Below are 25,057 nucleotides of genomic sequence, written 5' to 3' on the forward strand. Positions count from 1 at the left end.
CCCAAACAGAAATGGAATGAATATTCTCTCACTGCAATGTACGGGCATAACAAATATGTTTAATCTGAATCTGTTCCTAGATTACCGATGGATCAAGTGGCAACCTGTAATATAGCAATGGAAGCTATCATGACATACAACAAATACACTCATGACAGCGAATCCAGAATGAAAAGTAGCTTTCTTTGATGCCCATTAGATTTTAACTGAGTTCAGTTGCAAAGTGTATAAGGTGACAGTCACATTGGCACCATTGGGAGGGTAACTTAACATTTCTGTTTCATTCTTCTTACTTCATAATCAGTGATACCACTCTGCCAGAATGCTTAGTGTAGTGCCTTAACTGACACTTCCTTCACAGTGCAGGGGTCATAGAAAATGAATGAAAGCAGCAGGCCAAATCCAGAGCTAACATGTACAGTAGCAGAATTTGTACTTCAGTTAAACTGCAAAATTTAGATTATAAAAGGTTGGAGTAAAGGACTATTACCAGGAATAGGAAGCTATCCTATTTACTTGAATCTAAGTCAACCTCAATTTAAGAACACCAACTCAATAAATAGATTCTACATATGGAACACTTATAAAGTTGTTATAATTTTCAAGGTATAGAATCTAATTACCAAAGGGTTGTCTAGAATTCTTCCCCCTCACTGCTACAGTAGAGAAAGCGGTGGTTGTAGGGATCAGGTGTCTGGGGAGTGTCAGGTGGCCCCCGTACCCTCTACCCCACCGCACTTTTTCCCACAACAGCCTTCCTGCCCCCACCTCCAGTGGCATGCCTCACTCCCAGCTCCCCACAGTCTCTACTGCTCTCCACACACTCACAATAATCTCTGCCTCTTCCACCCTGTTCTTTGAAATCTGTCTCTTTTCCTCTCCCCTTCTATTACTGTCAGACACTGCTCAGGCTCTGTTCCCTGCCAGGTCATGGTGCATCACACATAAAAGAGAAGAGGAGCCTGGGCTGGCCATGCAGAAGTATCAGGGCTGCTAACTGGCTGGGCTGGGGACAGAATTCCCATGCACTCCATGCCTGATAGGGAATCCAGCCTGAGCCAGAACTAAGCTGTGCCTGACAGTAAGAGTCTGGGGAAGGGGGCACAGAGGGCAGAATCTGCAGAGGGCAAGCGAAGGTTGGGTAGGAGGCTGCTATGAGTCTGATTCTGGTCCCAAACTGGGCTCAAGGCCAGAGTCAGAGCCATAGTAGCCTCCTACCTCACCTCCATGTTGCATGTGAATTTAAGGCGAGGGGCTTTTCCCCACATGCTGATTGGAGTGGGGAGGAACCTCATCATAGATTTGAGTAACTACAGTAAATTTTGCCTTAAGCATATTTACACTTCCCTGCTGCAACTCCACCCCATACCATATAACATACTGAATTACAAAAATAAACTTCTACTACTGTTCACTTTCACTTATGACTTCATAGATCAAATTAATAAAGGCCTTAAATCAGGGGTGTCCAACATATGGCCTGTGGGCCAAATCTGACCCAAGAAGCCCTAGAGTTCAGCCCTCAGTGCTGCCCCCTTGACTCACATGTGGCACCAGCCCAGCCCTGTGCAGGATGGTGCTCACTGGGTATGTACTGTGTGCACTGGTTTGGCATGTGGACATGGGGGTCCAGGGTGCACCAAGTGCCTGCCACCTTAAGAACTGAAGCAGCCTGCAGAGCAGCCTGCAGGTGTGTGCCAGGACTAATTGCAGAGTCAGCTGGCCCAGGGAGACTGCAAGTGGTGCTAGGGGTGAGTGACGGAATCATCTGACTAGAGGAGAGCTGGGTTTAGGCAGGATATAAGCCCAGAGCCTAAAAACAGAGCTGGCAATAACATCTTAGAGGCTGCTGGGTGAACATCTATGGGGCAAGATGGCTGCAGCTCTGGAGTGCTTGCACAAATATAACATCTGAATCAGTCCTGATGTTTTGGAAGGAACTAAAGGTGTGGAGGAGGTTCTGGAGGTTTGGGAAGGAAATAAAGGGGTGGGGGAGTTTCCTGGTTACCCACTGTGGGGTCCTGAGCCCTGAGAGAGGGACTGAGTGCACAGGGGCATATTGGGTGGTTTAGGTGAGCCCAAAGAGAGGGGCAGTATATATGAGACCTATGGAGAGGTCTGGGTGAGCCCAGAGAGATAGAGCCTGAGTGTAAGACATCTAGGGAAGGTGGACCCACAGACGGGAGAGGGCTGACAGCTGGAGGACTGAGCTATGGAATCTTGACTGGCTTGTTTGGGGCCAGGACCCAGGAGGGGCCAAAAGGTTGAAAGAGATCACTGTAGAAACTGCCAGAGCCAGGGGAGCCTGGGGATCTTGAGTGGTCCGAGGCAGGACCAAGGTCTAGGATAGGCTGAAGGTCCATGTATGGCCACAGCCAGAGAGAAAGGGGTCAACAGGCATTTGACCTAGGATGAAGAGGCCATCTGAGGAGGAGGGTTCAAAAGAGGGGTCTAAGAGAAAGCCAGGCCCAGAAGGCTCAGACATGACTGAGACAGGGCCAGAAGGCCAAGAGGCTTGTAGCCCAGGACAGGTAAGGACTTGGGCTGGAAACCTGCAGCCCTGGAGGGGCCTATGACATTCTTATGGAGGAGCCAGGATAGTTAGATCAGGAGGGCCTAAAGATGGTTCCAGGTAAAACCTGAAACTGCACCCTACTAGTGGCTGGTTAACGTGGTGGGGCTGGTTAACGTGGCCTCTGGTAGAGTAGCTTCAGCGAAATGCCACATGTGGGTCACCCCAGGGAAAGGTGAGTATGGGGCACCTGAAACCCCTCACAGAAAACAATAGGAAAAAGTGGGCCTAGAAGGGTCCAGGGACCCAGAGAGGCGCCAGGGAAGAGAGTGGGACCAGATAGGTCCAGAGGCTCAGAGTGAAGCTGAAACATAATGGGACTGGAAGGCCTCAGAGGCCCATTGAAGGGCCAGGAATAGAGTAAGGCCTGGGAAAGGGCCAGGGATAGAGTGAGGTCGGGAAAGTGGGGAACCAGTAGGGTCCAGGAAGAGATCAAAGGGGTCTGGCAGCCCACGGAGGGACTCAATGGGAGAATCACTAGTAAGTAAGAGACCTGAGTAAGAGAAAGAACATCAGTGAAGATGATGCCTAAGGGGCTTAAAGAACGGTGCAGGGGCAAAACAGCCATGCAATTATATCCCATAAGGTTTGGACCACAGACAGCTGGTGGTCATTCAAATAAGAGCAGGTTAGCCTCCCACACTTTAGTAACAATTAACAACAAGCCATGGTGGGTGAGAGCAGGGTGGACTGCCCATAGAACAGGGTAATTTTTTTTGGTCTCTAGGGGCTTTATGGCCACCCCTGGAGATGGTACCCTGTGACAGTTGCATGTTCCTTTTTCTAACACTGTGCTATTCTGGGAAGGTTGTTTGTTTTTTCCTTCTTGTAATACTTATGCCACAGGAGGGGAATGCAAATTCACTTTACTCATTTTTTCATGGACCTCTAAATATGAAGGTAGGCTTCTGAAAGTGAGAGCTGTAAAAATAAAGCTTCTGTAGGCAAGGCAATTGGAATTCCTGTAATTAGGGTTCAGTTCCAGTGGCTAGGGCTACTTGCATCACCCTTCTATATATTCTTTGGAAATTAGATTACTGGGGAGAAATCTGGATCTCAGTAATAAACGGTGAACCTTTTTGACTAGACTCAGGACTGAACAGATGCCCACAGCTATTTTAGCTGGATGTAGACTTTCCATTCCAAGGGCTAAAAGATGTTGCCCAGCCTCTCTAGGAGTTTTGGAAGACATTATTCATTATGCTTTAGAATGTCCTCTTATAATGACATAAGGAGAAAGTATTTATCACTGTTCTTGCAGAATTTGACATACTTCTCAAAATAGAGAGAAATTAATATGGCTCCTCCAGCAAACAGATCCATATTTAGTAAACCATCTTGCAATTTTTGCTTACAAGGCTGAAGCGATCAGAACTAAACATCCTTTACTGTTTATATGATGGATAAACTTTACCACTATATTTGTTTTTTACTGTGTTAACTGTGAACCTATGCACAATATTTTTATAGATTTAGAATCTGATTTATTTGTACCATATTTGCACTTGATTATCTTAATTCTAGGAGTAGGTATAATGCTTTTATAACAGTTTTATTATTATATTATATTATATTATATTATATTATATTATATTTGCATTTCTGTTATTTTTGTTTAACTTTATATTGTGGTTGTATGTTTGTTGTTTCTGGGAGCACGGCTTTCAACCAGAATCCTTAATAATAATAAATTGATGGTGATGATTGATGATAGGGTTCAGTTCCTGGCCTTATCATGGTCATGGTCCTGGCCTGCTGTCACAGTCATGGAAAAATAGGACTGAAAAGGATATCAAGAAGTCATCTAGCCCAATGCCCTATTGCGGGCCACATAAAGTTGCTAATGCTTGCCTTGAATTGCAAACATTACTTGCATCCAATGGAGGAAGTGTGCAAAAACAGTGATACACCTGGTGGGAAGAGGAAGTGTATAAAAATACTCCTCTTTGCCTTAAATTGAACCAAGCTGGCTAACAGATTAAGTAAATATAGCCTGGGCAAAGAGAAATAGGTTTATGCAAAAGTATTACCCAAGACCACAATGCCAAGAATAGACAATTACAGCTAGAACAAAACAAGTGCATCAAAAACAAATCCATATTGGGCAGGAAAAAGCAGGCTTATTAATTATGCTTAGAAGGAGGGCTTAAGTTAATTTTGTATTAAGAAATGTGGTAGCTATAAAGGTGTATAAGAACAAAAGGACCCCATTTTTGGAAACTACTCCAGATGAAAGATCTGGTCATCAGTTCAACATTCTACCCTGCACAGAACGAGGGCGCAGAAGTCAGAAGCCCTAGACAAGACCCCAATGACCTGATCAACCAATGATGTCTTGCTCATTAGATTTCACAGTGGTGAATATGTAGTATTGATTTTGTCTAACTATGGTAGTAGAATTGTAACTGCCAAGACCTAATAAATTTGCTTATAAAAGCAAAGTCATGTCTCAGTCTCCACACCTGGTAAACGACCCGCAGCAGGGGAATTTGTCCTCATTAAGATTTGCACAAATGTAACAATGTCCAGTGCAAAAATATCCCTATCGAAAGAATTCTAAACAAAGTTTGTCTAGTCTGCTCTTAAACTTTTTAGGGATGGAGATTCCATAATACTTCTAGGTAATCTTTTCCAGTGTTTAACTACCCTCACAAATGGAAAGCTCTTAATAAATGTCCAACCTAAATTTCCCTTGTTGCAAGGGAATTGCCCAGGAAAGGGAATAAGAATAGTCTGCCACCATCTTCTTTAAGAATCTGAAGACTGTTATCAAATCCCTACCCTTCAGCCTTCTCTTTTCTAGACTGAAAAATCCCAGATCTCTTATTCTATTAATGTCATGCCATATATTTGTTATTTTCTGCAAGACGTTCATTCTTTGTTCATCTGTAGAAGATCTGGTCAAATTTTAATTTAATTTGGATGGCTTGGACGTTTCAAGAATAATTGTCATAGAAATACGTCAATTGTATTATATTGTGCCCAAACTCACAGTATTACCAAATCAGTAAGATTCCAATGTACAACCATGTTTTAAATCATGCTGCCCTATTATAAGGTTGTTTTTGTTCCATCAAGCTAAATGTACTGATTACATTAAGAGTATGTAATAAGCTGCTATTTCTGTATCAGTTTTCAAAAATAAAATTTGGGAAAAAATTACCAAGACGTTGGGTTAGAGCTCAGTTTATGTAAGTCAGCATAGCTCGACTGACTTCAGTGAAGCTATTTATACTAGCTGAGAATCCAGCCCATATTTTCAAGTAGTATTTATTTTCTCTCATTTGTAATAGTCCTCATCAACATTAATGAAGGTCACCAATTGCTCAAAAGAGCAATTCCATAATTACTACTGCTTCAAATATTGTATAAATCTACACATATTGGAGTATAGAGATGCTTTGCTCAATTCATTTTCTTTGTGAATGAGGCACAACATTCACTTTTGCCTGCATAGAGCGCACTATAAAATTCATCAGCATTTGCAGAACATCCGTTAAATATTTATGTAATGGTACTGCCTAGAAATGCCAATCAGCATCGGATCTTGTGGTAGGTGCATTGTCACTGTCGTGGAAAGCTTGCTTTATCATCATATTTTAAAACCTGCAACTCTCACTGACCTTTATCTACGAAGTTTGTTTTCAAAATATAGGTGTTTGTATCCTGCTGACTAATAATATGCATTATGGGGGCTGAGTGCTAAACTCATGTGATAGATTTGCTGTCTCAGTTCACCATGAGGAATCTTTAATAATGCATGGAGGAACATTGTTGTTCTTCCACTGAGTCAGGCAATATCTGGTAATTTTAAATCATAAGTGAAACTACACTTTTCCTTTTTTCTGTAAAACATCCATAGCGAGTAAAATTTTCAAAAGTACCTAGGGAATATATAGGCCTTCTTCCCATTGATTTTAATTCATGAAAACGGGACTTAAGGGACTTTGAAGATTTCATCAATACATTTATTCTCACATCATTGGATAAAAACCTTCAGCCTTCAGGTATCCAACACCAGCCAGGGGAGGGGAGCGGGGAAGTACAAGGGAGACTTACAGGTTTTTAAACTGTCTCTTTCAGCATGTATATAAAGTAAATAAAAATAATTATAGAATGGGGAGTGAAATATAAACAGGTAACATTAAATAATTTTTGGCATTTATCTTTGGGTCAGTTTGAGGATACAGTTGCCTCTGCATAGGATAACTGCTGAGCGCAAACAGATAACAAAAAAGCTCTTGTCTGCATCTTACAAAAAAAACTCCTCATTGTTTTCAGTTCCCCACTTTAAGGTATTTATTATGGTCTCTGACACTTTAGCTTCTCTCTAGCGTAAAAAGTGAATGCTGTGCATTATGAACTATGTAAGTGGTTTGTCGTGTTCCATAAAGCTGAAGGTAATAAACTGCCTCCGATAGTGCTGACATCTTTTTACAATTAGATTTATTTTAATTATATGTTTCCTTCATCTCAGACACTGATACATTTGTACAACCTGTTCTTTTAGGCTACAGACAGAAATTACATGCAAACTGGTATAAGTGATCAGAAACTGGTCTAAACCTGTAATAGAACAAAAGTTCAGTGCACATAGACCAGTTTCAAAGTGGTGGAACCCAGTTTAAAATAGACCTGGATGGATGCAAAATTATATTTAATCGGTTTAGGTTAGACAGTTCTAACCCACACTGCAGGGGTTGCTGCTCCCTCCCACCCCCTTCAGCACAGACAGACAACCCTGTGGGAGCCCCTGGGGAACTTTTTTAAGTCCCTAAAGCAGATGAATATTGCACCTCCTTTTCTTTTCCTGCTCAGAAGCAGCCCTTTCCTCTTGTCTTCTTTTTATGATCCCCACACTTCTGGGCCTGCCACTGCTGCTTTCTCCAACTGTTCAAGGATGAGGAAGCTCTAGAGCCAGTCAGGCTGAGCAGGCGCTGGGCTCAACTAGGGAAGGGAGAGTGGCAACAGGGTGGCTGGAAAGTAGTCCCCCACCTGGTTATAACACAGGGAAGGGAAACTCCCGTCCATCTCCAGGCTGAGCCTGGCCTTTGTGCAGTGGGCAGGAACAGCTTTGGGGTTCCCCACACCAGCGACAGCAGGGAAAGACAGAGTGGGGAAGAGGGGAGGGAGAGGGTATAGCTTTGATCAAGAAGTGGAAGGGAGAGAGGATTTTCACTTTCTTTAGGGACTTAAAAAAGCCCTGGAGACTCCTGTGGTGTGATCCAATCCAGTCTGCACCACTGCATCTGTTCTGGATCCATCCTGGGTTATGTGCATCACAAGTCAGAGTATAGAGATGCTACTCCCCACACCTGCAGGATAACGGTAAAGAACAGCAGCAGCCGTTGCTCTGCCCATACAACGTGCCAGCCATGAAGAAGAAGCCAAAAAGAGAACTGAGATTCATAACGCAGCAGGAAGTTTCTTCTGGTTTAGCTCCTTTATCAGTTTTGTGCCTGGAATAAAACATTGAGGCATCCCACTGCCCCATCAAGGTAGGGGGTAGGGAGTGAGTGAAACAAACAGAATGGTGCTTTCCCCTTGCCCTCTCCCCCCACACCTCGAGCCTTTGGCAGAGCAGGCACAGCCTTTCACCCACTTAGAGGGTGGGGGGACAGCAAATGGGGTACAAGACGAGGCTTGGCTTCTGGGAAGCACAGCCACGGGATGCTGCTGCCTGAGCTGATGATGTTATAGTAGCAGCAGCTTCAGCAGAAGCCCAGGCAGGTAAGACTTCCATTTCCCTCACCCATACCCCTTCCCCCTGATCTACAGTGGTCAACATATCAGCTTCCCTCCCCTCGACAAGCGCTCCCAGTGGGCTTGCTATATTACTGGTTGTTTGTCTTCCTCTGGAGTCATTTCCTCTCTCTCATTCCATAGGTGCCCAAATGGTAGAATTTAGTTACCTAACTCCAAAAGAGTAATTCAAATATGTCCTGCAATGTGTTCAGTGATAAAAATCATTCCGTTTTGGATGGTAACATGCTCAGAAATGACCTAGTTTTAGGACACAGGAATCTAAATGCCACCTAACTTCCACTAAAATTGACTGGCGCTTAGAGACGTCTGAATGATACTTACATTTCCCCAAATGACCATTTGCTAGGCACCCTCTCAACACTGATTTAGATTTCAAACAGAGTTTAGGCAAAAGTAAGACACCTAGATGATCTGGCTCCCTTCTGAGTATGTGCCATAACCCAAGTCCAGGTAACAAGAGATCCTTTCTGGCACATTATTAATCTGGGAATCTAAGTGCTTTTGTAGCCACTGCTCAGAATTAATTTGGACCATTCTTTTAAACTTAGGGGTTCCTATACATGAGCAGCAAGCCTGGTCTGATGTGCTGGAGTCCCAGCACATCTCATTTAATTGAGAGTTGGCTGGAGCAGGGCAATTGCCATGCTCCAGCAGCCTCCTGCATCTCATGTATCAGAGCCCCTATGCTTAAAAATGGCAGTGGGGGGTGCTTGAACTAAAGCTCATGAAATAAGCTTTAGTTCAAGCGCCTCCACCATCATTTTAAAGTGTGGGGATACTGGTACATGAGACCCTGCGGCACTTTGATAACAGCAGCTGTCAGGCCCAATCTAATTAAAGCATCACTCCCCCACCCCAGAGCATGTGTAAAAGTACCCTAGATGCACTCCAACTATGCCCTGTTAATGCATCTAGGGGCTGATTAGGATTGTAGGGGCCTATCATTAAATCACTATTCAGTGGCATTTCAGTTTCCCTACTAACTATATAAGGATCCCAGATTAATGCAAGGCACCTAAAGTTTCAGCTATTTCCATGCCTGCTCATTCCTGCTATGCCTTTCTAGCTAGATGCTTACACAGCCATCTTCACTGTAGTGTCCCATAACCTTATAACCAATCAGTAATGGATTGTGTTCCTCATAAAGCCCCTCTGAGATAGGTAAGTCCAAAGTGAGCAGCAGGGGTACTAACAAAAAGCCTATAGCTGAGGTAGGAACTGAATGCAGGCCAGATAGTTCCCCACCACTCAAGCCCCTCTCTCTGCTACTCACTTTCAAGTTCACCCATCTCTTAAGAGTTCTTTGATGTAATATTGCCAAATTAAAACATTTCTTCCAGTATACTTAAAGACAATCTCTCTTACTGATGATGGCTATTTCTCTACCAAAAGGTCAATATTACTGAATTACACAGAAACACCTAGAATTTATGTGGAAAATAAGATAATTTGATATAAAATGTAATTTGGTGTTTCACTTGCCCATTCCTCACACTCCTGAAGAGTTTGTTCATGCAAGTTTTCCTTGTAACTGTGATTGAAGCAGTGGGAGCACAGCAGAATACAGATATTTATATTTGGGCATCATATTCAATTTAATTTTACACTGGCACCAAAGTTTCAATTACTGATATTCAGGGAACCTGGTTTTCTCTGATAAAAAAAAAACTCCCCGATTTTCAGTTTTAAAAAAGTAACCCAAAGTCCACATTTTTCTACAAGTAAAATGAATTTTCATTTTAATCTTGGGAAAATGTGGATCTTGGGTTACTTTTTTTAATTATAAAATTTCAGGGGGTGAGGCAGTTATCAGAGAAAACCAGGATTCCTGCTGATATTGAACAGATTTGTGTTTTGTCGATACATAACTGCATTGCTGAAGGCATTGGTAGAAAGAGAGAGAGATTTTGACATCCACTAAGGAGACAACATGGGTCTTACTATCAAGGGGTGTGTCCAGACAAGCACGCACGTGCCTCTTGCCCCACCTCAAACCCCTCTGAGGCAGGGCAAGAGGCACATGCAGGAATGAAAAACATTTTCCCCACATGAGAAAGTTAGACCTATGGATATCCAGGGGTCTAAAAATACTGCTCCGCAATACAGTGGAGCAAGACACGGTTCCAGACCGTGCCTGGAGCCAGTCCTTCAAAAGAGACCTCTTTGGTGTTCCTGCTGCCCCCAGCCCTGTCTGAAGTAAGTGGTGGGAGGGGCTTGGAGAGTGGCGGGGAGGTTGTGCACGGGGCTGCGGGGGGTGAGGACCTGGCTCAGATCCCCGCAGCTTTGCACTGGAGCGGGTCGCATGGCTCCGGGAGGCGTGCACAGAAGCTGTGCCTCCCGGAGCCCTGTGGCCCACTCCGGTGCAAAGCCAGACTAGAGAGCCACATGGGGCTGGGCCAGGTCCACATCCCCCTGCAGGCACAGGGGGCAGAGGTGGGAGCCGGCCCTTAGGCCTGGCCCATGGTGACAGGTCCCAGCGCAGCACATGGTCCCTGTGTGCCGTGCCAGGTCCTGCCACCTGGCCGGGCCCTTCTTATAGTGGTAGGACATGGCTTGGCTCCACGGAGTCGCCGCACAGAGCCAAGCTGGGTCCTGCTGACCCTGGGGCTACTCGTGCTGCCCAGCCCAGGGTGCCAGGGACCGCGTGCCACATCGGGTCCTGTCACCATGGGCCTGGCCTGGCTGGGCTGCAGAGGGACTCCAAGACCTGGCTGGGGCCAGCCCATGGTCCCCGCATGCTGTGCCAGGTCTTGCTGCCATAGGCCTGGCCCAGCCAGGTGGCAAAGAGGTCCCAGGACCTGGCTGGGCCTGGCATGCAGTCCCCACATGCTGCACCAGGTCTTGTTGACATGGGCCCAGCCCGGGAGGGTGGCAGAGGGGCCCCAGGACCCGGTTGGGACCATGCTGCATCCTGCCACTAGGAGACCAGCCCAGCTGGGTGGCAGAAGCAGCCCCAGGGCCTGCAGGACCTGGCTGGGCTCAGTGCACAGTCCCCCCCTCAGTGCACAGTGCTGCTGTGAAAGGTTAGTTATGGGCCCTGGGCGGGGGCTAGGACCCTGCAAGGGGGATCAAACACCACATCGCCCCATCACACACCCATCATGTGTAAGGAAAACCAAAAGCACATATCAACACATATAAGGTCTTTAGAATCTATTTTTTCATGATGATAGAGACACTGGTAGACTTCCAAATTGCTTTAACATAGTAAATATACCAATAAAGCATCGCCCAACTGATTGCTGTCTCTCTCTTTCTATGGGGGGGGGGGTGTTTGGTTTTTTGTTTTAACTGTGGAAGAACATGGATTTTGGGGTATTTTTAAAAATGGATTTGGGATGCTGCTGCAGCAGTCCAGCTGGCATAAGGGGTAATGTCCCCAAGTACCAGTTGACTGGGCCCCAGAAGCTCCTAAGAGCGAGTAGCCCTGAGCTATTTGCCAAGGCAGCTTTTTGTACTGCTGGGGCCAGGACAAGGCAGCTTTTTATACTGCTGGGGACAGCACAGGTGCTGGCCCCAGGCTGTAGCTCCCCCTGGATGCAGATCCAGGACAAGCCAGGCAGGGTTATGTTGCCCCAAGTGGCACAATTTGCTCCACAACAAAGTGCATGTCTGAGCTGCTGCAAGCACACATGCTTGCAGGTGTGGAAGTGCCCAAGGAGATGTTTGAAAAGTTTGTACTGGGAAAGAGATGAATCTCTTCTTTTGCCCCCCACATTTTGGGTGAGATAGGTGCTGGGCTGAGAAACAAGGAATTCTGCTCTCCACATCCCAGGTCACTCCTATCTTCTTAACTAAGCTCTGCATGAATATCTGTATTCCCTTCAAACTTCAGGAAATCTTTTATTCTAACATCACGGGGAGTAGTGGAAGTTTATCAGCACCTCCAAAAAGCCTAAATTTTATTTAGAAGATCTACCATTTGCATGACCACATACAAAAAACCTTGGATATCAAAAACAGTCAGTCAGTCCAAACTCATTTCAAAATGGCTCATTCCATATCTGGCCATTTAATGTGACATCACCTCAGGCATGATTTCTTATCTCTTCCCATACAGCCAGTTCTGCTAAGCCAGTAAAATCATCTGTTTTAACAGGTTCATGTAGGCATTTAAAGACTTCTTAAAATTACAGTTCCCCACAGTTGCCTTTACAATCCATTCACTGTTCAAATATTAATATATTTCCCAGTACTTCAGTGCTAGATTTCTGTTCAAACCAAACTCATTTTTATGACTGAGACATGAAAAAATGTCACTTGCAGCATGGGATGCATTTTTTGGATAAACAAGTTAGCATCCAATCTTGTGCGAAACAGCATTTCCTGGAAAGTGCTGAGCATTCTTGACTCCCAGTGAAATAAATTCAGTACCTGGTAGTTTTAGGCCCATACCAAGCCATTTTTCTGGGGGGAAAAAAAAATATTTCAGGTAATCATCATCCTTCGTTTTAATCAGAAACAATTAAGGTTTGGATTGTGATGTTGCAATGAGCTCTGTGCAGTTGCACGCATCTGTCCACACAAGCCTCATTACAAGATCAGATCTTAGTTTGTAACCATAAAAGCCCTCTGAGAATTTTCACTGAAACTGAAGAGATATGGACTATAGGGAACAGAGGTCTAATGAAAACCAGCAGTTAAGTCCTTTCTCTTATGGGAGGAAGCTAGTTCAGAGAGAGAGGCTATGAACATTTCCACAGAGTTGTGAAAAATTGTATCACCAAATATCTTATGTGGCTGTGCTAACTCGGATGTATAGCCTATCACCTTTGACTCCTGGTTATTGTAGAGAGTATTAGTGAAAAAAGCACTCGCAAATTAAATGACACTTAGGGTCAGATTCAATAGTTGAAGAGCAGCTTTAGTTCTTCCCCAGCAAATGCTTTTGTGGGCAGAATTCATAAGGATTTCAATTACCAATTCTGGCAGAAACCTATTCCATATTTACCTTTCTATTCTCTTCTGAGATGAAGAAAGCATTTTTCCAATTTTGATAAATCAGAATAAATAGAATCCATTTCTTTTAAAGAGATTTTTCCCTCTCTTGCTTGTGATTTGTGTTTGTGGTATTTCATCTGCACACCTGAGACTACATGCTTGTAGTGCACTTACATATTTTAAGCCTTTTTATAAATAAACATTTTAGACAACACTTTTTCAGAAGGCACAGACAAGAACAATCAAATGCTTTCAAAAGGAAAAACAAAGAGACAATTAGAAAAATGATTTAAGACCAACTCAGCAACTGAGACAGATTCCCAGCTGGCATAAATCTAAGCAGTTTCATCAAAGTTAATGGAACTACACCATTTTACTCATCCTGAAGATCTGACACAGTCAGTTCCCTGGGAATTGTCCCCAAAGCGAGGGTGTAGAGAATAAGCCCATGGGTTCCATGCTATACTCCGAGTAAAGAACTAATATAATCTTTGAAAGTCTAAAAACACAGCTAAGTGCAATCTAGTATAATGCAGCAGATATCAGAGGGGAAAAAAAACAGGTACCTTTTCTCCTGTTCTCCCATCAGTCCCCATATAAGTTTGCAGACTATGACTTAGATACAACAAGCTGGGAAATTTCAAATACTTTAGAAAATGCAATTTTTTTTAATGCAAGACACATTTTGAGACCATGACAAATCTTAAAGAAATTTACCTACCTCTTCCAAAGCATGGTAAATTAGAGTTTCCTTGGCATTTCTTAGTGCTTTCTTCAACTGATAACGGACAAGAACGCGGATGTTCACACTTTTTTCCAGTCCATCCTCCTTTACAGTCACATCTTCCACAGTTACATTGTCCATGACCTTTACAATGAATATAATTGTTCATATCAGCCTCCATTCCAGCAATAGATAAGGAAACCTCATAACAATATGCATTTTGTCTAATCTCTAAATTTCTGCCTTTTCCGCCTTAACCATCACCACAAAAAGAAAGATAAAGCACATAAACTTGTATAAAGCCTTACACAAAGACAGAACATAAGAGTTCAGGTCACACAAACACATTTCTTCATAATGAAAACTTTAAAAAGCGATGCAATCATAAGCCAAAATACACACTCAATACAATGTCATTCTCCATGCTATACCCAACAAACACATTCACCCATTGCTACTCTCATACATGCTCTCAACCCATTGTTACACTCATCAGCACACAAATAAACCCCCTTTATAACATTCCATTTGAGCTCAGCAGTACTCACCTTTAAAGCACAAATACAAAAGTTTAACAATCACACTGCAGCACAACTTCTTTATTTAGATCTTCCAATGAAACAATCTAATAACTACAGGATCATGTCTCATAAAACACCACATATACAATACCACATAGAAAAAGAATTTGAACTTCATATTTGCTCTTAAAAATTAAATAAAATTTAAAAATGTTTAAAAGCAAATATTTAAATATAATTACTCGCAAAAGCTTGATCAACTTTACAGTGCCTTCTGCTAGAAAAAAAGACAGGTAAATTATGCAATCATGAATGCAACTTGCCCTGATCTGTCAGCATCTTGTCCGAGATCTCTGTGACAGGGGGCAGCTCTTGGGGCCGGATCTCCTGCTGGCCCACCCACCTGTCTTTATGAGGCAGTCCACCCAGTCTCTCCTGCCAAGACTTTGCTGTTCTCATAAACTGATGGTATGCCAAGGGAAGCTGCCCATTTCTGCCCCAATGTCAGGGGCATTATCTGCAGCTCCAACCTACCCTACACTGCAGCCCATGCCTCACAGATGGCATCACCATTCTTAGCATCTCTGGCTCTACACTAGGCTCCATGATCCTCCAGTCTGGACCCCAACTGGATCCCTCCCATCAGGCAGCCTACTCTGCCCTCATTCTGGGCTACTTAGCTCCCTGTACTCTTACCCCTCTTGGGTGTGGCCACCCCAGGACCTTTGGCCACACAGGGGCCCTGGCCTCACCTCCAAGGGCAGTAGGAACCCCACAACCTTGGCTTTGGGTATCCCTTGCAGTGGGCCCCTGACCCTTTTGACCCTTCTGGTCCTGGCCCCAGCATTGACCAGTCAAGGGTGCCTCAAGTCAGGCTTCTTGAGCATCAAGCCCATTCTCTCTCATGGGTCCACCTTCTCAGCCCTACTCTGGGGTTACCTACTTGCTTGTGGGAGCTGGGGTTATGAAGGCACCGCAACTCGCCTGTCACTGGGGTGGTAACTGGTCTGGCATTTTCTGGGGGGCTCCCACATCACTAGGAGCCCCACCAGGCCACCCGTCTCCGACAGGGTGCAGTTTTAGTTCATGCCCATGACCAAGAGCCTCCTAGCTGTCCCCGTCCCCGTCCCCGTCCCCGTCCCTGTCCCCTCTTGCCCTTACCTCCTGGGTTGTTCCTGCTGCAGCACAGCTAAGCAATGTTTCTGCCTGGCTGGCAACAGACTGCAGCCTTTATATATTAGGGTCTCAAAATGGCTGCCACCATCAGGCACCTGCTGGATGCCTGATCCAGCCCTTAAATTGGCAGGCACCAACAGTGCCCTGCCACAATCTCAATTCTTCAAAATCAGGTTGCAGAACAATAACATTTTATAGCATAAATTAGCCACTTCATTTTGTACTGTTTTAGAGAAATACATTTGAATTATATTAATTTGAATGTAGTTAGGAATTTTTGGGGAATATCTATTTTTATGAGTTTTTTAATTAACAAAATATAATTGTAGGGACTGAGCACCCAGGGCTATAGACTGCCTGAGGGTCTGAAGATCCAATCAAATAAATATATATTCTTCATGTAAAATGTAGCAGATCTTTTAAAAGTAGCTCAAATTGGCTTTCTAGTCTCTTCCATAGCCCACTCAAAAATCTCCCAGATTTCACAGAAGCATGGCAAGGCAAACAATTGTGTTTACTGGTTAGAGAAAACGTGAGAATCAGCAAAAATTCTCTTCACCAACAGAGTTAATTTAAACAGAGTACACCTGCTTCTGTCAGTAGCTTTACTTCCAGGCTCTCTCTGCTTCCATAGCTATCATGGCTTTAAGTCATAATCAAGAAACTAACAGCACAATACACTGCTTTTTCAAATGCTGGCCTATCCAGTTTTCTTTCACAGAGGCCACGTCTACACGAGAGGTGAACTGCACAGTTGCTACTGGGCAGTCATTTAGTACTTGTATAACCAAATACTAAATCAGTGTTTCCCAACCAGTGTGCCACGGCACAAAAGTGTGCCATCAGAAATGAACAGGTGTGCTGTGGAATTTTGCCATGGCAATGAACTACAATAAGTTCCAATAGGTATGAGGATGGGGAATGCCTTCAATGGTATGCTCTAGAAAATTTTTATTCATGTAAGTGTGGCTTGGGCTGGAAAATGTTGGGAAACACTGTACTAAATCACTGCCCAGTAACCAGCATTACTGTGCAGCAGCATTCCCACATGGTTTTATTCTGATGCTACTGCACAGTAACAATGAACTACTGTGCAGTAGCTCATTACTCCTGTGCAGTAGCGTTGTATCATGGTTAGTGCCCCTGAATGCTACTGCACAGTAGCATCTCGTGTAAACACGGCTACAGACTACAAACAATGACAAGCTTTATGGTTCTATATTACCTCTATCTAGATGTTTATGTGGGCAACTATTATTGTTTAAGGTGTATGCACTTACTAGTTTACACACAGAAAACTGGATGAGGAACAGGGCCTCACAGGTCAACAGAAAATCATAAGAGCATCATAGCTGCTCTTATTCTTCACATCTCAGCAGGTGCACAGGAGGAAGATTGTCCTAAAATGTGTTGATTTGGAAAGTGCCAAATACCTACTCTTCTGTCATGGAATCATAAGGTTGGAAACGATTGCAAAGTTCACACAACCCAACCCTGTCCACAGATTCAGGATCCCCTGTTCACAAACTGTCTAAGACAGTAGCTACCCAGCATTTTCTTGACAATGTCCAATGAAGAAGGGAATTTTATTTTCCCCGGGGAAGCTGCTTCTACTGTCCTACTTTTCTTACAGTTAGGAATTTTTCTCTGAGATCTGATCTAAATCTTTTTCTGAAGCCTGAACCCATTTCCTCACATTCTGACCTCATGGCAAGAGAGAACACATTTTCTCCTCAGTTTTAATGGAAGACTTTCAAATATCTGAAAACTGCTATCACATCCATCTTAGTCTCCTTGTCTTTCATACTAAATATACTTAGTCCTTCAACCTTTTATATATGACTTGTAATCAGTGATCCTTGTTTTCTGATTAAAAAAAATCAGAGAAATTTCAAAAATCATAATTTTCTCATAAAAAACACCCCAAAAGCAACATTTTGCCATGATTAAATCAAAACACCACTATATATATATATATATAGTGACTCTTTTTCTTTAATGATAATCATGTTTAATGACCTGATATGGAGAGCAAAAACATTTTCCCATGTGAAAATGTCTGCATTTACATTCTGGGTTACATACTTCTGTATTGCTAGCTCATGATATTCTAGCAGGAGGGATTAAGTGAAGTAAATTTGCCTCTTGCGATGTGCACATAGATCACAGGTTATAATGCCAATGCCTGGCCTGCCCACAGGCACATAAACATGATACAGGAAAATGGAATATGCTATGCTTTGTATAGGTAAGGAACGCCAAATACGCAATTGTATAGCATGGGATATAACACAATTGTATAGCATGGCGTAACTGAGTTGGCAAAAGCAGTGCTAAAGAGGGGTTGGGAGTTATGGTGGATCGTGAACACAACAGGAACCAACTAGCTGACTTGATATGGCAAAAAAGCAAAAGAAATTTTGAGCTGCATTAACAGCAAGTTAGTTAGTTAGACACAGGAGATAATAGTATCACCCTAGTCAGCACTGGTTAAGCTGCTGGTAGAATAACCTGCCCACAATTTTAGAAGGATGTGGAAAAACTGGATAGAATCCAGAGTGAGGCAAGGAAGAAGGTAAAGATGTTGGATTATAAGAAGGGTCCTAGTTTTTTGTAATAAAAAAATCTAAAATTCTCTGATTTAAAAAAAAACCCCAAATCCACATTTTCCAGTTTTTCCATGTCCTTCTAAAAGTGTGGACAGGGTATTGCACCAGCAGCTTAACCTGTGCTGACTAGGGTGATACTATTACCTCCTGTGTCTAACATACACCTTTCTATTAATGCAACTCAAAATTTCTTTTGCTTTTTTGCCATAGCATCGAGGCAAGTGGCTGATTCCTGTTGTGTTCATGATCCATCATAACCCCCAAACCCATTTTTGCACTGCTACTGCTTACCCAGTTACCCCAGGCTACTTGTGTATTTGGTATTTCTTTCCTATACAAAGCGTATTTCATTTTCCTGTCTTGTGTTTATGTACCTGTGGGCAGGTCAGGCACTGGCATTATAACCTGTGATCTATGTTAACACCACCAAAAGGCTGATTTGCTTCACTTAATCTCTCCTGCTAGAACATCATGAGCTAGCAATAGAGTAACCACTTTTTCACTCTCCATATCAGGTCATTAACATGATTATCTTTAAAGGAAAAGAGTCACATCTCAAGAGGAGATCATTCAGTTAGATTCTGTGGAGCACTAAAATCTTTTAAAAGAGAACATCATGTCATCAGCATGAAGAAGTATAATTGCCAATCAGCTCTAAGCAAAGCGAAATCTCTGAAGGGACCTGCCCTTCTGTGATGTTAAGTCTTAGCAGTGGGGTGCTGCCTTCCTGATACATGAAATCTTTGAAACAATTACAGGTTTTGCATTCATTTAACATATAATTCTTATCTGTAAATAGGTTTTCTGCAATTCCAATCCATAATCTGGGGTTTCCTGCCTCTGCCTCTGCCTCTTAGGCAAGCAGAAGAGTGTAAGAATTTTTTTCATTAGCTCAGCTTGCTTTAGCAGTCTCCAGACTGCTTTTAAGCAAGCCATGCTGGGCTTACTCAAAAAGATGAAAAATTTTCATTAAAATCATTAATGTTTTGTGCAGTGAAACCTAATACTTGTTCTCTTTTAAGTGCATATATTCAGCAAACACTCAAAGGTATCTCCATAAATATCTCTCCAGTCACCAGTTGGGTCTACATCATGACACAAATTCACTTCACACACGTGCCTAAGAAATAAACTAGTAAGCCTACTGTTGGAGTTAACAGTTTGCAGGTCTTTAATGCTTGTTCACCTTGCAGGTTGTACCCATCAGTGCAAACTATGAGGTACATAGGTGCAGACACCTGGAATAATGGGAATAAGCCACACTGCTGCAAAGTATAGTTTATATTGTTATGGTACATTTAAAACAGGTACTTCATTATAAATCAGCCCAAGAATATAGCAACAAAGCCCCTTTCTAATTATATTTACTCTTTGCTATGAATGTACAGTTACCATGTTACGTGATGTTTCATCATCTAGCCTATAGCAAAGTTCAACCAAATCAATCCCAGTGTACTAAAACTATGCTTAACCACAATACATTGCTAATTTGCTGCATTGCTCAATATTTTCACAAAAAGAAGCAAAAATGATCAAACATTTTTGCAAATGCTACATTTTCGCTTTGTTTTTTCACGACCTAAAGAGCCATCCTTTTTCTTTAAACAGAAAATCAAATGAGAAATCTGGATCTTCACATGTACTATTAGTAAAATATTGCCATTGCTCAGGATTTTCCTTGTATTTTATGCTCTTCCTGTGACCTTTGCATTTAGTAAAAATTATGCTATCAAAGTAACAGAAGAAATCCATATTTTTCCAATATTTTAAAAATGATTTTGTCCTTGTGGGATTCTTATTTTATTGGTGTTAATTAGGTCAGGTCAGATATTCACGGGACATTGTAATATTTGTGTCAACAGCCTGTAATACATCAGGTCCCTTTGAAACAGCCTTCAATTGCTCTTGCAAAGTCCCCTGGTGCACAAACCCATGCTGCATATTGATCAAAGTCCTCCTCATGTTCAATAATAATTTCAAGCTACTTAATGATAGCTTGGGGCAGAGTCTTGCCTAGAGTTGCACACGAAATCTCATTGGAAGGCACAGGTATCCATCTTCTATCAAGCAAGAAACATGAGGTTGCCAGTAGCTGCTGAAAATGTTATAAACATTAATGTTTTTTTCCTCAACAAGCCTCAAAATGAGGCTTTGAAACACCCTTATGCCTGAAATATAGGGTGTGCACCTGAGAAGTTCGCTAACAGTTTTCATTTTATTTTAATGATCTGATTAAATAGCAAAAGAGCTCCTCATTTTGCCTTGCTTTCTTGGGTGGCTTCTTGAACATCTTGGTCACATCCAGACATGCAGGCAGGTGCACTTTCAGCAGCTCAAATAGGAGCAGCACAAATTCGAGCCAGGGATTTTTGCCTCAGCGCACATGCCCAGACATGTACTTTGATGTGGGGCAAGTTGTGCCACTTGGGGCAAAATAACCCTGCCCAGCTCCTCCTGGATCTGCCCCAAGTGCCCCAAGGGCCGCTGCTGCTGCAGGTGAGCCGTGAGCTGTGTGCGGGGGGGAGCATATGGACCATGCAGGGGGGCTGGGGCTGTACAGGGGAATGGTGGGCCCTGTGGGATGCAGGCAGGGGACCCACCCCTCCCAAGCTTCCCCCCACATGGTCCCCCACATCTTCACAGCCCCTACTTACCTGGAACGGAGCCCAGGTCCAGGTTGCAGCAGCCTACATTGCTGTTTGCCTTGAATGGACAGGCAACATGCTGCCGCATCGGGGCAACGAGCAGGCATAGAGTCTGGCACTCTGGCTGGCTACCAGAGCATCTCTTCGGAGAATCCGAGCTTCCGGTTGCTTCAGGGTATGGTCCTGGACCATGCCCTGCCCTGCTTTAACTGGGGGAGTGTTTTGATACCTGGATATCCAGGTATCAAATTTTTAGCCCATGCTGCAAATATTTGGTGTGGGGAACAGTTTTTTGTTTCCAGCATGCCTCTTGTCACATCTCAAACTGCTTTGACATGCAGCAAAAGGCAAGTGCAGGCTTGTCTAGACGTGTCCCTTGGGTGCAACATGCAGTGACATAAGGGACATTTAACAGAAATACCTATTCACTAAATTTATGAAACATAAACCAAGTTCCTTTTCATTTTTAACCAATCATCTTCTATTAATATATCAGGGCTGGGTTTTTTTTAGTTTCAAATTTGATTTCCCCTTCCCCTTCTCTGCAACATCTAGTAATGAACCAACAAGGACAAATTTCTGTCCTGAAGTATGCCTAACAGTTAGGAACCTCAATCATTTTATTATTTTTTCATTTTATGATACATGGGACTTAATGTTATTAGGAAATGGCTGTGTTTCATGAAATATTTATAAAACAAACAATTGTCAATTATATATATATATATAAAATTGAAAAAAAATCTACTAATTTCCAATAGAAACCATTGAGTCTGACCCCAAGCAAATTGTTTTTTAACTGAGCAATTCAAAATTCAATTTGGAGCCAGAATAAGCTATTTGGACATTTTCTGTCACATAATTAAATACAACCCTACAATGTCCAGCTCAATATATGCCTCACCTGAACAGAAGTCATCAGAATATCTGTCATAGACAGCTTTGCAGTTCCTTTCATCACACTCACAGGTATCTCCATGAATATCTCCCCAGTCACCAGTTGGGTCAACGTCATGGCATGTGCATTCACCACATACACATGTGCCTAAGAAACAGAATAGAACAGAAATGAGCCTAGAGGAGTTTAAGCTTGTTGTTATTTTGCCTTTACAAAAGGTTTGAGATGCCATTTTCAAGTGTGTATTAGTTAAGGGTCTCCCATAATTTCCAACCTTTATAATGTGGTTAAGGTGATTTCTTTCATCAGTGAATTAGATGCAAAAGGTGCAAGTGGTATCACTCTCTTTCTGTGTAGTCCCTTTTGTACTCAACAACAGAGGCATGCAGGACATACAAGATGCCAAAATAATTGAATAAAAACCAGCAGAAAACCCCAAATTCTTTTCCAGTACCAGGGCTGTGAGATCTCTGGGTAAAAATCAGTAACCTACCTGAAAACGATATTGTTACTGGGTGACTTCAGCAATTAGTTGATATTCAAGACCTTGCAGAGTCACTTCCATTAGGAGGAAGAATTAGATTATACAAGTTAGGTATTTTTGGTTCAGTTGTGTTATTTGGAAAGAAAATATATTAATTCCTGTTTCCCTGGACATAGTAGGAACAGGAGGTTCTGAGTACATGGGGGGCCCCAGGGCCCTGGCCCCCCTCATCTGAAATGTGTAAAACTTTCCACGTGTCCATCATCTTAGCTCCCTGCCCCGCCCTGGCAAAAATAAAAGTTGGCACCTATAGTAGGAACAAACCAATGGCACTTTCCTTGTTCATAAATCCAAGGCTGCTTTCTAACCTGTCCTGTGCCCTACAAAATTCTCTCATCTGGTTTCCTCTAAGTCATACTTACACTGCCTTTCTCACTGTCTGCTGCTTTCTGCTTCTGCCCTACAGATACATACAAACAAAACAATGCCCCAGTTCCTGTAAAGGCAATCATTCCCCAGAGAAGCCTCTTGCTGGGCTATATGTTATAGTTAGTCTCTGTCAGGCTTTGCCTGAGGTCTGGACGAGTCACTGGACAGTAGTTTCCATTTTCTCTTACTCAGTGAAAAAGCTTTAATTTCTTCTTCCAGTGATTCTGAATGAGGAATAGTTAGCATATGCATGAGCTTCAGTGGTCTGTAACTGCCCACAAAGCAAAAGATACACTTGCCTGGAGCCACCTGTACCCTCTAGAACAGCATATGAAGAAATGTGGGATGGATAAAAACATATTATACACACTTTTACAGTTAATTCTGTGAAGACACTTAAATTACTATAATGGAAAACTTAAGTAAAGAAAAGGTCATTTCTAAAGAGCAACTGTGACAGTGACTTTGTAATCAGCCGCTCTATACAACCCCCTAAAATGCTGATCAACTAACTATGAATAATCTAAGTGGAAATACAGAGCTGAAAAATAACTTTATAAAGTCAAGCAACAGAAGGATTTCAGGACAGAAATCATAAATATGTGAAAAAAATCCTTCCATAATTAGTATTTGGAAAGAATTTTGTCATATACATACCATATATTTTTGTACATCTTACAGAAATGTGTACCCATTCATAGCACAAATTCTACTCATTTAATGTCATTTATTCTGTTCTAGTCCAAATAATATGCTCTCCAAGTAAAACTTCTTAAAATTCCCTTTGGTAAGAGTCAACTATTATCATGCAAGAAAAAGCAGCTAACTTGACACACAGCATTTCTATATTTATTGTTTCCAGTATCACAGAACCTGTTTTACTGTTAAAGTCCAAAAATTAAATAAGCCTAAGTTATTTTTGTATTTGAGCCAACCTTTCAATTTCCCCGTAATTAAGATGAGACAGTTTTCTAAATGCTCTCAGGATAATTAGATGCTCACACTATAGCAAGTTTTGTCAGAAGAGATGTATTTAAGAGAGGTATCTATGAGACTTGTACTTTTGCTCTACTGCAATAGTTCTGGATGACAGCCAAGAAATAATATTTTCTATTTTAACTATTTTTTCAGTGAAGCCAAGTATGGCAGCTGGTGAAGACAAATCTTGTTTTTGTTATTAATTCTTCCCAAATTGACAAAATTAAATTGAAGTTATGGAGGAAATTCAAGCCATTGGGCTTTGCAGAGAACTATGTCAAGTAAAAAAAAATCTAACCTGACAACCCTATGAGCAGTATATAACTAGTTGCTATTGTAAAGTATGTACTGAAATAATGACTGCTGCTCATTCTTGTCCATTATTCAGTTCAGAACATTCAGAATCCACCTTGTGTGTCAATCCCAAACCAGCCCTGTTGGACACCTCTACATCAATCTACAAAAAGCTATGGTGAAGATTTCCTAATATTTATCTAAGCTAGAGAGGTAACCTAACATGGCTGACCTGCCAATATCCCATCCTCTACAGCCTCACTATGCAACTAAGCGATAAGAAGGGTTTTTTACTCTTTGGTTGATTTCACACACACAAATTTTCAAATCCACATGTACACAAACCTTTAGTTACACACATGCATTTGTGTATATTCTATTTGTATACAAACTTTGAGAAATCAGGGTCAGAACTGAATAAAAAGAGAAAAACCAAAAACTGTTATTGAAAAAGATTACCTTTGTCCTAATTCAGAATATCTGCAATGTGAAATATGTGCAGAAGATATACATGAGAATATATCAATGACACACCTCTATTGCTGCAGATTTTGCCATCTGGAGATGTGCATCTTCTCTTGATCTCCCAGGGGGTGATGTCACACTGGAATTCACATTTATCTCCATGCCAACCAGCCTCACAGTAACAGTTTCCACAGTAACACTTTCCATGGCCTTAACCCAAAACAAATTTTATATGGTGAGAAAAGGACAAATTTTAAAAGACCATTAACAATCTAGTCATTTGAACTATTTTTCTTACAAAGCTTTCAGAGTTATGCTCACAATTAGAGCAGTTCTAAAAATAAAGTATTTCTGAATAAAATAAAATTAATACAAAGGTAATTATTTTGTAATTAATATATTGCCATAATCCTACTTTAAGGAAGAAGCTTAATTGAATTATAAATCTGTAATGTACTAATCAATCAATTAATCATATTTAGATGCATTCCTTTCATGTGCAAAAACTTATTTTTTAAAATATTTCTAGGTAAATTTAGTACATTTCAAATGTGA

The 25,057-nt window shown here is 42.1% G+C and overlaps 1 protein-coding gene across 1 annotated transcript in view; it reads right to left on the bottom strand.

Moving 5' to 3' along the window:
• The window catches only part of ITGBL1 (integrin subunit beta like 1), a 301,175-nt gene that overhangs the window by 106,042 nt on the left and 170,076 nt on the right, over positions 1–25,057 (bottom strand). Inside the window, exons 5-7 of the mRNA XM_090022601.1 lie at positions 24,572–24,712; positions 21,859–21,999; positions 14,001–14,147 (exon numbers count right to left, since the gene is read on the bottom strand). Of these exons, the coding sequence (XP_089878727.1) occupies positions 14,001–14,147; positions 21,859–21,999; positions 24,572–24,712 (429 nt within the window). The remainder of the gene's footprint in view (positions 1–14,000; positions 14,148–21,858; positions 22,000–24,571; positions 24,713–25,057) is intronic.

This window comes from Crocodylus siamensis, chromosome 1 (assembly GCF_052110815.1).
Source record: "Crocodylus siamensis isolate JL-2025a chromosome 1, ASM5211081v1, whole genome shotgun sequence".
Classification (NCBI taxonomy): Eukaryota; Metazoa; Chordata; order Crocodylia; family Crocodylidae; genus Crocodylus; species Crocodylus siamensis.